The 14471-nt window shown below is 29.8% G+C and overlaps 2 protein-coding genes across 3 annotated transcripts; both read right to left on the bottom strand.

The window, feature by feature from the left end:
• Nucleotides 1–155: 155 nt before the first annotated feature.
• LOC120259837 lies at nt 156–1022 on the bottom strand. Its single transcript, XM_039267285.1, has 2 exons — nt 707–1022; nt 156–628 (listed from the first exon to the last, which is right to left on the bottom strand). Exons 1-2 carry the CDS (start codon nt 902–904, stop codon nt 290–292), a joined length of 537 nt encoding a protein of 178 aa, XP_039123219.1. The 5' UTR covers nt 905–1022; the 3' UTR covers nt 156–289.
• A 1996-nt stretch (nt 1023–3018) lies between these two features.
• LOC120260579 (vesicle transport protein GOT1) lies at nt 3019–7119 on the bottom strand. 2 transcript variants are annotated; one of them, XM_039268090.1, is made up of 8 exons: nt 7028–7119; nt 6100–6194; nt 5803–5894; nt 5637–5717; nt 4920–5017; nt 4751–4826; nt 4571–4642; nt 3019–3396 (listed from the first exon to the last, which is right to left on the bottom strand). In XM_039268090.1, exons 2-7 carry the CDS (start codon nt 6125–6127, stop codon nt 4610–4612), a joined length of 408 nt encoding a protein of 135 aa, XP_039124024.1. In that variant the 5' UTR covers nt 6128–6194; nt 7028–7119; the 3' UTR covers nt 3019–3396; nt 4571–4609. The 2 variants fall into 2 exon arrangements, with proteins under 2 accessions (XP_039124024.1, XP_039124023.1); XM_039268089.1 differs by having other exon boundaries at nt 3021–3417.
• Between the last annotated feature and the right edge of the window lie 7352 nt (nt 7120–14471).

A 14471-nucleotide genomic window follows, 5' to 3' on the forward strand; every position in this document is an offset into this window, starting at 1 on the left:
TTCTATGCCTTTTCCTTCCCAAAAAATAACTTCGAAATATTGACTATTTTGATGGATGAACTGCCTTGCCATATACTGCATGTTCTAATCCATTGCTCCTTAAAATGCAAGTGTTTATATGTGCATTCCTAGAAGATATCTATTGCATACAAACATTAGCATAGGAAGCAAAATATCCATACACTTATCACTAGCTTGTTGATCATATATGATTTTCATACTATGAACAAAACTCCACCAAACATCAATCAAGTCACTAGCAAGAACACTTATTTTTCATTCTTGGAAACTAATGCAACAGGCTTAAGGTTTCCAAAGGTTTCACTGCCTCTATCCCTCGAGATGGAGTTTGTTGCTTAGGCAGCAGAGGATGCATGTACTTGCAGTTTGGACATAACGGTGATGACCTGCAGAGCATGACAAGAAGATGACAATTAGCACAAGCCACAGCCACCATGTTTCCACTTGAGCTACTCTGTTTCCTGAGATCATCTGAACTTGCGGAGCCAGTCCTTTCCATAGAACCCGAGAAGTTTGAGATATTTAACTCCAAATCCAGCTTCTGTTCCTTTGGCCTAGTCAAACTCCTCTTCAACGTTTTCCTATTCAGGTAATACATCCGTCCTGACTGCACATAGAAAATTCATGCCATTAAGACACAAACACAAAAGCCAAAATTAGAAGGAAAAAAAAGTGAAGAACTCACATGAAGATCGAGGCACTGTTCCCAGTCAAGAGGCAAAGGATCATTAAGGTTGAGCTCAATGTTTGTAAATCTCATAGGCTCATCCCAAGTGTACTTCCTCTTCTTCTTTGTAGTGGATTCTGAATCAGTAGAGGAGCTATTGGCACTAAGAGCAAAGGTTGATAAGGAGGGTCCTAGTGAGAGCTCTGGATGATCCATCACCCTTTTTACTCTCTCAAAGGTATTAGCAACACTCTTTTTCTTTCTTTCTTACAACTTCCTATATATATAGATATATAAAGTGATATAGATTGGAGAGAAGGAAGGATTAAATGAAGAAGAGTTTTGGAGGGGAAGAAGAGAGGCAACTAAGTAAACGGCCAACTTCCCCTCTCCCTTGATTGATAGGGTCATGCAGGTGGAGCGTGGGACACTTAAGAGGGATCTTAAATGGTCTTCATCGAACCCTTATAAAGAAGGGCAGGTCTGGCATTTAAGGTGACTAGTAGAGTATTCTTAAATGCTTTATACTCTACTACTACTCTCTTCTTCTTCACTCACTTCTTCTTAACTGACCTGCCTACTATTACTCTGCATTGACATCACCATGATCTATCACTTATTCTATCTAGCTTTGCTACAAATTCTAAGATACCGATGTTTTACACCATTGTATGAAGATGAGTCACCTAATTTGTTAGTTTGGTACCAAATATTAAGTTCTTTTTTGGCATATAGACTTTATTATCTTTGTACCTGATTCCATATATATATTTTCATCGTATTTTCATATTTTTTACTTTTCAAAGTATTGATACTTTCGAATTCAGATACTCTCATATAACTTTTCTTTATATTCTAGATATAAGTGTTATCTTGTTCTATGAACTATATCTAAAAATTTGTTTTGGTCCTCAAAAATAAATTTGCTTTAGTGCATTGCTTTTTTGATACATTAGGAACTATTCTTGCATTGTTTTTGTTGTTTCAACGATCAAAATGAATCTTTTGAGCTTAAGGACCAATGTTTATGTAAAGGTATAGTTCATGTACAATAGTACATACATAAATACATATATTTCAAAATATAAATTTATTTTATAAATGATTATAGATGTAAAGAAACATTTCCTTTAATTTCACTTGACTTTACAAAGGTACATGGTGATTGAATTAGACATGTTTGATTAGTGGATAAATCATTAAAGTTAGTGTTGAATGTTGAAACTCTAAACCGGCATGGCCTTAAGGGAATAAATATAGAGTGTTGTGGTTCCCTAAACCAGTGCCAACTACAGTCATAAATAAGTTGAGGCGCCTCCTCTTTGGTTGTTGGGGCACGAACCTATTTAATGTTCAATTTATGGTCTTTTTTTGGTTTTTCAAGAGAGAGAGAGAGAGAGAGAGAGAGAGTAGTCTTCAATCTTGATGATGCCACCTATTTTTGTAGTTATTGTTCATCAACTTGATGTATTATGATTACTTGTTCATTAATGTTTCTCAAATTACTCAATAAGTGTTCATGTTTAATATTTATTGTTAGATTGTTTGTGTATGTAATTTTTGAATGTGAACCATGTTTAGAAGCATTTCAGGAAATCACAAGGAAGTTTATGGAACCTGGTTGGTGGCATATCACTTCATCAACAAGCACAAAAAGATTATTTGAAACTTCTTCAAAACAAACTTCATTCATTGATTGATTGATGATCCACAGCATTTTACATGAGCTTCAAAACAAAAACAGAAGGAAGACACATCAACTTTGGATCTGTTTTTGATTGCTTGAAAAAATTTAAGGTTATACTCCTACTCTTAACTGTATACTTTTCTTTTTTATGGTTAATTTGATAAACGTAAGATGTATATTCTATTATGTTGTTCAAGGTAGTCTTAATTTGTTATTCTTTTAATTTGAAATAAATAAATCAATAAATAAATAAAAATTGTATTTGCTTCTCTTAAGATATTTTAGTTCATCATTGCATATGACCCTCATCTTATATCTTTATTGTAACATAACATTTATTTTACATATGTTAAGTAAAATCTACCAATTAGCATCAAGATAATATTGTGAAGAATTTTTGTTAATTTATGAATTATAATAATTGTAAATGTTCAAACTACTTTTTTTTCATAAACAAATAAACAAATAATTAAATAAATAAATACTTGAATTATTCTTCTATATTAATAACTTATAAACTAAAAAATATTTGGAAATTTTAAAAATATAAAACAATCAAAATATTTTTGAATTAGTGAGATAACTTTTTCTCATTTCACATAAAATAGGTGTTAAATCATAATAGACATATAAGAGTTATATATATATATATATATATTTGTCTGTGCCTCAACTTGGGGTGCATTGAATTGTTGGGAACCAATCCTTTTCCCTTCAAGGCTCCCATTATTCATTTGTTGCAGAAACCAAGCTTTCCAAAGTTCAAACAAGTGTGACATGGTGCCTTATAAATGCAGCATTTACTCATTCCCTTGTTTGTGTGAAGAAGAGACAACCACTTAAATATTTCTTCAGAACATACATCAACATTTGGGATAAGCTTTTAAGACTACCATTCACATAGTTCCATTTTTTCTCATGCACTAGCCCTTAGTAATTGGCCAACTTAGTTAGATGCCCTGCCGTCCTTGTGTCATTTAAGGACCTCAACAAGCCTCAATGTCTAAGCTTTACTTCATCTCTGTCATGGAAATTAGAGTACCTGAATGAATTCAGAGATAAATTTTGCTCATAAATGGAATGAATAAGGAAGGTTGATAAATAATAATGTAATGAGACAGCAAACAGGTATGGTTGCAGTTAATGATATGAATAGTGATGGCAAATTCAGCACATATACAAAATAAGCTCCACCCTCATTGAAGTTGCAACCTGAGTTTACCAAATGTCAGAATGTTTATAGACAAACAATTTGCTGCTTACTGATGATAATAAACAGAACCAGAGGTTGGCATCAGCCTAATCATGTGTCGAATACTTATGAAGCACTCTGAGATTCAAAACAAGATGTAATTCAAAGGATAGTATCCGCGAAGAAAGATTTACATGATGAAAATGAGACAGGAAGAGTGGTTGGTTCATGCCCATGAATGCAATTGCAGAGGGAAGAATAAAAGGCCTTGCAGATTTGCAGTGATAGTAAATGTGACCCTATTTATAAACTCATGAATGACGGGCCATTCAAACCCAAAAAGACGGTGCGAAACTAGTACACAGACAAATGCTGCTGACAGAAGCTATGACTAACAATACGACCAACATCTTGGCGATCGCTGCAAGCAACATGGTTAATTTGATCTCTAGAGGGGAGAAAAAGGAAAAGACTTTAGGTGAAGTTATGCCACATGACTGAAATATAATTTAACTGTCTTCTACTGAGAACTTGATTTCAATTATTTAAAAGTATGGGTTTCTACTCAGATGGAGAAGGATCGAATACCAGGGCCAAGGGTTTTCTTTCATATCAAAGAACAAGTAAACATAAAAGGAATTCTAATAAGGTATTTCATATGTGCCAACATGGTCTGTATCTGGACAATAATATGTAAATGTTATTCATCTTCATAATACTCCTAAATTCAAGATAACAACTATATGACTAAACATAGTGAAAGTGTGTAATCAGTAGATCTAACTAAAGAGTAATGTGTATTACCACCAACAAAAAAAATACATGAATAAATTGCGCAAAAATACTGGTTAAGCAAGCCACAACAAATGGTGACAGCGTGTCAACATGTTTCATGAATATCAAACAGATAGGCAAAGCATCTTTTGTATACGAAGCAACAAGCTCATTCACAAACAGTAAAAATTATTCAACACTTGAAATTCAAATAGGGTTTGGAGTTGACCTTTGTACATCGTCTGGGGAAGTACTAGCATCATCATCTTCAGCCAATAAGCCGCCTCAATTGATCAAGAAACTAGAACAGTTCAATGATATTCATACCATTCAGAAAAAGAGAACCGATAAAAGTAACGAACAAGCAAAATTAAACTTTCTCAGAGAAAGTTGTGAAGGGGCTTTTTACCAGAAAAGGGTATTGTAAAAGCCAACCTAACACTGGTATCTGGAAGAGAAACACTTTTGTCGAAGGCCAAAAACCACTGCATGTGAAAACAAATGGATGGCAAAAGTGAGTTCAGGTGGACAATATGCACTAGGAACTATACCTAAATCTTCAAAGGAAGAAATATTACCCAAAAAGAACAGCCAAACCATATATTTCAGAGATGATACCAACTATGGGCCAGCGAACAAATATCAGAAAGAGCCCCACGAGAAAACAAAGAGAGCCCTGCAACCAACTTTAAGAGTTAGCACCAGAAAACGATACAATCACTTTTGCTCAAGCATGGAAAATAATTTCACCATTTTCTCAGATACTTATAAAAAAGAAAACATTCTATCATGCTGCTGAAAACCAAGTGAAACAGTTCTCGTATGTAATGTTTGTAAGAAATCAGTGATAAAAACATAGGTATGAACCATAAAAATTAAAAACTTCAGAGCTACCAGACAGAATTATTCTGAAGACATTTTAAAATTTATGGCAGTTTAGATGCAGGTCTGTTTTTCCATGCCCTTTCCATCCTAAGGAAAAAAAGGTTGTCTACAAGAACTTTAAGAGGACCCAAGAAAAGACAAAGAATAAGAGAAAATGATACAGAGAAATCCAACATGGATATACATGGAGATAAAAGAAAGTGGAGGTCACATAATGGTATTTCTCTGTAAAGTGCAACAAATGCATCACTATGTATCAATTTGCATGGGGTTCAAAAGGAAATAAGATATCACATGCTATAATGGAAACACCATAGCATACAAACTGTGCACAACCTAAAGAGCTTGAAAGACATAAACAAAATAAAACTAGAATTGAGAAAGCATTTTGGGTAATATATTAAGATCACCTTAAAATTTCTTTTCTGAGTGAAAAGCTGCAATGTAGATTGCCAACCAAGTAGAATGGCTACACCAGACAAGAAAAATATCTGGAAGAAGAAACAGTGGATAACATCAGTTGATTCAATATCCATGTTTTTATGTCTATAACTGTGATAAGGATTTAGAGCTTACATTGCCCAGGGCCAACAATCCCCTATCAAAGAAAAGAATCACACCAAGTATTGAGAAGAAAATGCTACAACCAATTAGGCCAATGCCAACCTCTACACAATTCCAAAGAAAATAATCACATTCAAGTATCCAATTTAAAGTTTATTAAGGTCAGCATCTCCATTGAACAACAAAAACAAGAGAAACAAAAAGATTTGGAAAGGATGAACACAGACATCAAACTATATGAATGACTATTGAACTAACTTGACATAAAGCATCAGTAAAATCACAATTAATTAAGTTGGAGAAGTTCACTTTTTATTTCGCTGATTTCGTAAGCCATTATAGTGGCACCAAGTGAGCAGCTACAACAGCCTCACCAATGCAACAAAAATGCACCTTAACTCAACCTGTACCATGTTGACATTTAACTTCAATAAACATAGAGCAAGTAACAACAACAACAGCGGCATTGAAGAATTCAGATGCAGCAAATAAATCATTATCATTGAGCAGCCAAATCAAATATTACTTCCAAATGAATGAGCACTGTCACAAGTACAACAACAGCCTAACCCAATACTTTAAATACAAAGTACAACCCCGACATCAAGGTCATCCAGAGTAATGCTATTTGTACAAATTACCAAAAAGACTTCCCCACTCATTGGCAACCATTCAAGATATCTCAAGGTCACAGTATTGCTGATCTAACAAAATTAAATATACATAAATAAATAATGCCTATCAATGAATAGAAAAGTCTATGTTGCAAATTTAGTCTGTACAAATAGCATGGCTTACTCAACAACGTGCGAACTCAAGTTTCCAGTAAATATGATTAACAATTGTTTAAATGAAAGTTTAAGACTAGTACCCAACAAATCATACCCAAAAAACTCAGATTCTAACGCCAGAAAAATGCTTACTTGGTCAGAAGCTCTTCTTGCATTTGGAAAAAAAACCTTTTTTTTTTTTCTTTTTTTTCTAATTGAACAACTAGAATTACAACTAGCAAGAAATCATAGTTTAAAAATGTATCAATCCAAGCGAATAAGGAAACAATCATGCTCGCAATGCCCCTAAAACTACAAATCATGATTCAATCAAGAAACGAAAATAACCATCCAGACAATGGGAAGCCGAAAGAGAAATGATAAAAAAACAAGGATTGTGATTCACATTGCGAGAAGATCCACACGAACTTGCATACAAACAAGAGAAACAACAAGAAAGACGTTACCTTTGAGAAGAAGTACCAACTTCCCTTCGCCCTTCTGAGAGGATCAAGAGATTGGGGATTTTAGGGTTTCTCTGCGCCAACGAAAAAGGAGAAATTTCACGAATTCCCCCTAAAATGTATAAAATTATTTTATACCACCACATTTTTTAAAATTACTTTTATTTTCGACTAAAATTATTTTAGGGTCAGTTTGATTCGTTAAAGAGAACAGCACAGTATAGTACAGTACAAATAGTTAAAGTACAATATAAGTGCTTGTGTTGTTCTATGTTTGATTTTCAATGAACAGTACGGAACACAAAATAGATAATACCTTTTTATTATTCTATATTTATTTTATAATAAAAAAAATACAATAATATTTTATGAAAATCTTATCAAATTTTACAACAAGTTAAAAAAATTAACATAATTTTAAAAACATTTAATCCACAACAAACAAACTTTCATTAATATCTTAATCCTAAAATACAAATAAATAGATACAAAAATAAATAAATAAAATTTTAAATAGATTAATAAATAGATAAATAAATAGATAAATAAACAACTAAATTTCAAAAAGATAAATAAATAAATAAAACAAAATAAATCATGTTATCACTTCTTAATGAGTATGTAATTTTTAATTTTAAATAGGGATAATTTTGTCGTAAGTTGTCATGTACTACGCAAGAATTTTTTTGTAGTTTAGCGGTAAAAAAAATTAAGAAGTTGTGTAGTACCGATTGGGTAGTTTGTGCTGTACTCCCATTCCATTTATAAATCAAACGCATAACAAGTTATCATGTGATGTCCCTTAAAATCTTGCGTATCAAATGGACCCTTAATGTGTTTTATTTGATTTTCACTTTTGTTATTATTTTTTAAAAAATATTATTTTTAGCTCTTGATAAAATTTTCTTTATTTTATTATTTAGATTAAAAGCAATATAAGCGATATAATACAATACAAAATAAATGGTTAAGCTAGCATAAGTGCTTGTACTGTTTTATATTTATTATTTAATAGACAGAACAAAATTTTTATTATATGTTAAGAGTAGTTTGATTATTTTTTGTTTTAACAAAAATAATTTGTCTATTAATTGTGTTGTAAGTTTGCAAATATTTGTATTATAATTTTTGAAATACAAAAGGTTTATGAAGTTGAGCTACTTAATTATATTTTTTGTGTTATACTCTTGTCTTATTTGCAAAATAAATAGATGAAAAAAAGTTATATTGTGTTATAATTCAAATTTTTGTATATCAAAGGCCATAATATTTGAAGTGCATTGATAAAATACCTTTTATTGGCCGATTACACCACAATTCAACCTCATGGATTAACAAAAGAAAAACTAAATTTTTATTTTTTTTAATATAATAACAATATATAGAGAGAGAAATAATAACAAGTCAGTTATTCCAATCCTAGATTTTTTTATTTAGAAGAGGAATGAAAAATCAACTCCCTTATTAAAAAGGATGGTATTGTACCACACACATTAAATTTATATAATTTTTTATATATATATAAAAAGGAGAAGAGGGGAGGGGTTTAATGTTAAAAACAGTGATTTTAAAGGCTGTAATTTTTTTATTAATCCGCAACCAAATAATGATTCTAAAAGCTACAACCTTTTTATTAATTCACAACCAAACATGCAAAATATATGTTAAATGAGCTTCTAAAACACAATATTAAACCCATTTGAAATTTATTACTCATGTGTATGTTATACAATGATTCTAAAGGGTACAGTTTTTTTTATTAATTTGCAACTAAACATGTAAAATATATGTTAGATGACCTTCTAAAACACAATATTAAACCCATTCGAAATTTATTACTCATGTGTATGTTAAACAATGATTCTTAAGGATACATTTTTATTTTTATTTATTAATTTGCAACTAAACATGCAAAATATATGTTAGATGAGCTTCTAAAACATAATGTTAAACCAATTTGAAATTTATTACTCATGTGTATGTTAAACAATGATTCTAAATGATACAGTTTTTTTATTAATTTGCAACTAAACATGTAAAAATATATGTTAGATGAGCTTCTAAAACACAATATTAAACCTATTCGAAATTTATTATTCATGTGTATGTTAAACAATGATTCTAAAAGGTACACATTTTTTTTTTTTTATTAATTCACAACTAAACATGCAAAATATATGATAGATGAGCTTCTAAAACACAATATTAAACCCATTATAAATTTAATACTCATGCAGTCACATTTCAAGTAAGATCGTAATTTATATTTAGCTTGTGCCTTTCACTTATTTATTTATTTACTTATTTTTAGATGGTAAAATTTTATTGAGCTTTTTAAAAAATGGCTAAAAAAATAAACAATAACAACAACAAATAATTCATAATTAAATATAATTATGAACTCCATCATAAATAGGTGATCCTTAATGATAGTATCTTTTACCGTAGAGCCACATTGAAACCCAAAATTATTCTTAAATTGCACTAGGTTCATTGTTGTTGTTGTTGTTGTTGTTGTTATTTTGTGTGTTATGTGGTTAAACATTCAAAATAAATATTGTTAGATGAACTTCTAAAGCAACATTACCCTCATTCTAAATTTATTACTTATATAGTGTAATTTCAAGTAACATCATAATTTATATTTAGTTTAAATTATTTATTTATTAATGTTTAGTAGACAAAAATGTTGAGGGAGAGTGTATCTAGAAAGATAAATAACAACAATAACAAATAATCCACAATCAAATATAATCATGAATTCCATCATAAAGAGGTCATCTTCGCGATATAATCATGAATTCCATCATAAAGAGGTCATCCTTATGATAGCATTTTCTTACTCTATTAGGATCTTATTTGTCGTATTATCATCCCAAATTTTGCTTAAATTGCATTAGTTTGATTTTTTTTTTTTATTTTGTTTGTGTTAGTTGTAATTAATCGCAAATTAGATAAGAGTTTAGGCTCATAAAAAAAAATCAATCAATCAATCAATTAATCAATTAACACAATGCACATTGTGTTGTTCCAACTACCCATTTAATTAAAGCCAAGTTCAAAACTAAGAATAAACTTCCAAAATAGTTAGCAATATAGATAACTAATTCATAAGTTAAAAATTCAAATGAAAATAGACATGTAAACAAACAAATCCAAAGATTTCTTATCTTCAGTTTAGTTTTGATATTTTAATTATAGGGTTTGTTGATTGATGTAATGGTGACATGCTAACAAGAAGATCATTTAATCAAAGGGTTTCATCTTTTTTCTTGGGACCTATTCATAAGGTCATCAACCTAATCTCCACTTTATATTACAACACAAGCATCAAAATGAATTCCTAAACCTTATTATCTTTTAGAATATTGTAGCAAGAAGGTGGATAAAATTTAGGGTTTTATTATGAAGTATATATATATATATATATATATATATATATATATATATACCCTTGTGAAAGTTTGAAATTACTCATATACCCATGTAAAATTTATGTTTTCAATTCATGAATGAATTAAATCATTAAATTACTATATAAAAATGTAAATTTGGGCCATGGATTTTTTTTTTAATAAATATGGACAAGTATCTCAATAATATACACATATAAGAATTTCAATATATATATATAGAGGGCAGATTGTCTATGTACGTTCATAGTATTTATATTCTATGGATGTTATTCTCAGCTGTCCATTTTAATCCAACGGTGATGGAATGAGAAAAGAAGCACTAGCAGCACATGGGAAAGAGAAAAGCTGGTTGCTGATTTTCATCACGTGGGAAAGAGAAAAGCTGGTTGCTGATTTTCATCACGTGGGAAAGAGAAGAGCTGGTTTTCATCAACTTAATCCAACCGTTCGATGATAAATCAGACGGTTGTAACAAACATCCTTAGAATTCAATTCTAAGGACGTACATAGTTGATGAATTTCCATATATATATATATATATATATAATGATTAATTTATTAATAAAAATTAGTTTAGGTTACTAAGGTTTAAATCATTTAAGCAAATTGTTTTGGATTCAAATATTTATGTATAAAAAAATATATGCAAAAATAGGTTAACTCTACTGTCGGTGACTAGCTCAAAATTATTTATTGGAGGATATAAGTGTAATTTCAAATTTTCATATATATATATATATATATATATACTACTACTACTACTTATCTTCATTCATTTATAAATTATAATGCATAAGTTTCTACAACTGAGGTAGGTGCAATTGGTGAAATGTCCCATCAATAAGACAAAGTTTATATATGGGGACCGGCATAGTTTTTAATACTGATCATAAGTAAAAGAACACTAATTGAGTTTGATTAGAGTTAATTTGTGAAGTCAAACTCATTAAGGCACTAACAAACAGAACCTTACTAAGATTTTTAAGGGCATGAAAGCTCCACTTAATCAACATTAGGTGTGGATTCTAGATCAAGATGAGTACACAAGGACACTTCAATTAGTACTTTATTATTACCATTATCATTATTTTTTAATTTTGAAAAAAAAAATAAAGCATATTGCACGTCATTCCACTTCTTCCAAAACTAATCATAGGGTTTTAAGTATACTTTTTTTTTTCTTCAATCTAATGTCACAACGAGTCATTTGCACTCTGTTTAAATATTACTTGTAATTAATTAATTATTAATTATGTTATTTATGAAATTGCACCATGTTATAAGAACTGAAAAGGTTCAATTTAGTAATTGAATAAAAATAAGAGTTTATGAAGAAGGAAAGTAAGTTTGTCCTTATTAAATTTTATGAATTTTTAGATCAAAATATATATTTTTAATTTTATAGATAAAAAAATTTAAATATATAAAATATAATATATTAAAAGTAAACAATAAAATCTAAGTAAAAAAAATTTAAGACAAAGGTTCATAGCGTATTGGAATTGGCATTGATCTTAATATGAAATGTGTTACTGATAAAATATTTGACTATTGGCATTGGCATTGATCTCAATACGAAATACGTTAGTGTAGAATATTTATAAAAAGTCTGAATTCAAGTTTGGTTGATACAAAAGTAATTATGGGCACTCGATTATGAATGTGAGCTTACAATTTGTACCCCACATTGCTAAGTGAGGACGCACAGCTTTGATGCTTAATTTTTTGGCCCGTACACACACATCTTGATAATATTTATTACATTTATCAAATATATATATATATATATATATATATATATAATTTAAAAAATTTGATGACTCTTCACTTGGTCTTATAAAAGGAAATACATATGATTGATAAATGCAAGACAACGTCCTTGCATTTCAACAAATGGTTGTTTGAATTTATAGGCATTATTATATTTTGCCTCTCAGATCTGGCTTGCAAATTATTGAGGATATGTGTTCACGTCCAGTGGAGGAGGTTTCCTAGAACTTACTTTAATACGCCGACAAAGAACATGGAGGTGGTCATTCTGGTGAACTTGAATTGACCAAATCGCCCCTCCAAAAAAAAAAAAGAAATCATTTCCATACCCCTTGTAAAAGTGGAAATTTGCTGATATATTCTCATAAAAAACATATACTCATATACCTTATTTTTGTATATGTTTAAAAATCCACAAATAAAATTTATTAGAGCATAAAGAAAAATCAATTTTGGGGCATCTAAGTATATAGGGTTTCTTGACGTGGGTGGTGGAGGCAGCTGTTTTGTCTCATTTTGTTTGTATTGTCTTTTGTCTTCTGTTCACTGCTTGTAGGTCCTTTTGTTCCCGTGTTCCTTCTGAAACTGGGGTTGTGATGTTCTTGTTACTTTTTATTTTATTGAAGTGGTTTATCCACCTTTTCAAATATATATATATATATATATATATATATATATATAATTACAAATTTTCGCAAGAGTATATAAGTAAATAACCAAAATCTATTTTAGTTACTAGCTAATCATGATTTACTTATAAAGCAAATAAATTTATTTTGATCCATTTGACAAAAATATGTATTTATTTTATTTATTTGTCATAATTTAAACTAACCAATGATATAGTCTATTTTTATATTTAAAATGACTACATAAGATTGATATGGAATCATACACATAAATTAAACAAACCAACTCTAATAAACCGCGTAAATTTAATATAATAGTATTATGTTGAAAAAATCATTCATGATGAAAAACAGGTAAGATCGCTTTGTCTAAAACCTCTAAATTAAATAAAACCACCGAATAAGAATTATAAGTATTAGGGATTCAATTGAAGTCCAAGGGTAAGAATGTGAAAAATGCATGGCAAGTACAATACAGAATGAAAGGAGCAACATGCAATGATGGACGCAAACAAATTGTCAATGGCTTTGGAGAATATGAAAGCCTATTTATTTCCCACGTTTACACCACCAACTCTTTTTGACACTTCTTCTTCTCCCTTCTGTTTTATTTATAATAATGTGATAATTTTAGTGGGAGATGACATTTGAATGTTTCTAATAATTGGTGACAATGTGCATATGATAATGCACAAGAGTTCTTCGGAGTAGTTGAAGATTATGTAAGCCGCAATGAGGACTTTGCTCCTAATTAGTAGACATTTGCATGCATTGATTTAAATCATATTAAAGTTTATGTATTTTTATGAAATTTTTAAAACAAATACTATATATTTAGTTTATTTTTAAGCTCAATGCGTGCATTAATTAGTAATGCCCAAAAAAATTGATAAAAAAGAAAATTTATTGAGATAAACTTGTTATCAAAAAATCATAATTATTATTTTTTGTATTTTTTGAGAATTTATTTTTGTCAATCACCTGTTGGTCTATTGGCATCGTATTCTTTGTGTAGAGTGTTCGAAAGTTGATATTAAAGAGGTGGATTCTAATTTCAACTCAAACAAAATAAAGACATCGGTGTATTGAGGTATTAACTCAATGCCGTACATTTTATTAAAAAAATTATAGATTTTTTTTATACATGCCCTGACGTGCATTGTCCACTTTATAAAAAAAAAATTATAGATTTAATCAATAACAAGAATAGTATATTTTGGTCTTTAAGTGCAGGTATACTTAGTTCCCTCATGTCTTTGATCCTCATCTCTAGCTTAAACATAATATGAAACTACCACAAGTTTTTAAAAACTTCATTGAAAAATTACAGTTGGTTTCTTAAGAATTTTGTAGATAAAACATTGTTTCCTTGTGAATTGTGAAGAATATCTGTCTGTAAAATGTAATGATCAAAACATGATCTCACATGCTCGATCTCTGTTTGCAATTCTTTTACTACTCATTCATATTGAACACAAGATATTGACTTTATATATAATCTATATAATTATGCCCATATATTTATGAAGACTAGACCAATTCATGGCTCAAAATCACATGGCCACCAACAATCCAGAGAGGCTAATGAAGACTAAATAAAATAAGCACAATGTTGATAGTGCCCATATGACA

Source organism: Dioscorea cayenensis, chromosome 5, assembly GCF_009730915.1.
Source record: "Dioscorea cayenensis subsp. rotundata cultivar TDr96_F1 chromosome 5, TDr96_F1_v2_PseudoChromosome.rev07_lg8_w22 25.fasta, whole genome shotgun sequence".
Taxonomy (NCBI): Eukaryota; Viridiplantae; Streptophyta; class Magnoliopsida; order Dioscoreales; family Dioscoreaceae; genus Dioscorea; species Dioscorea cayenensis.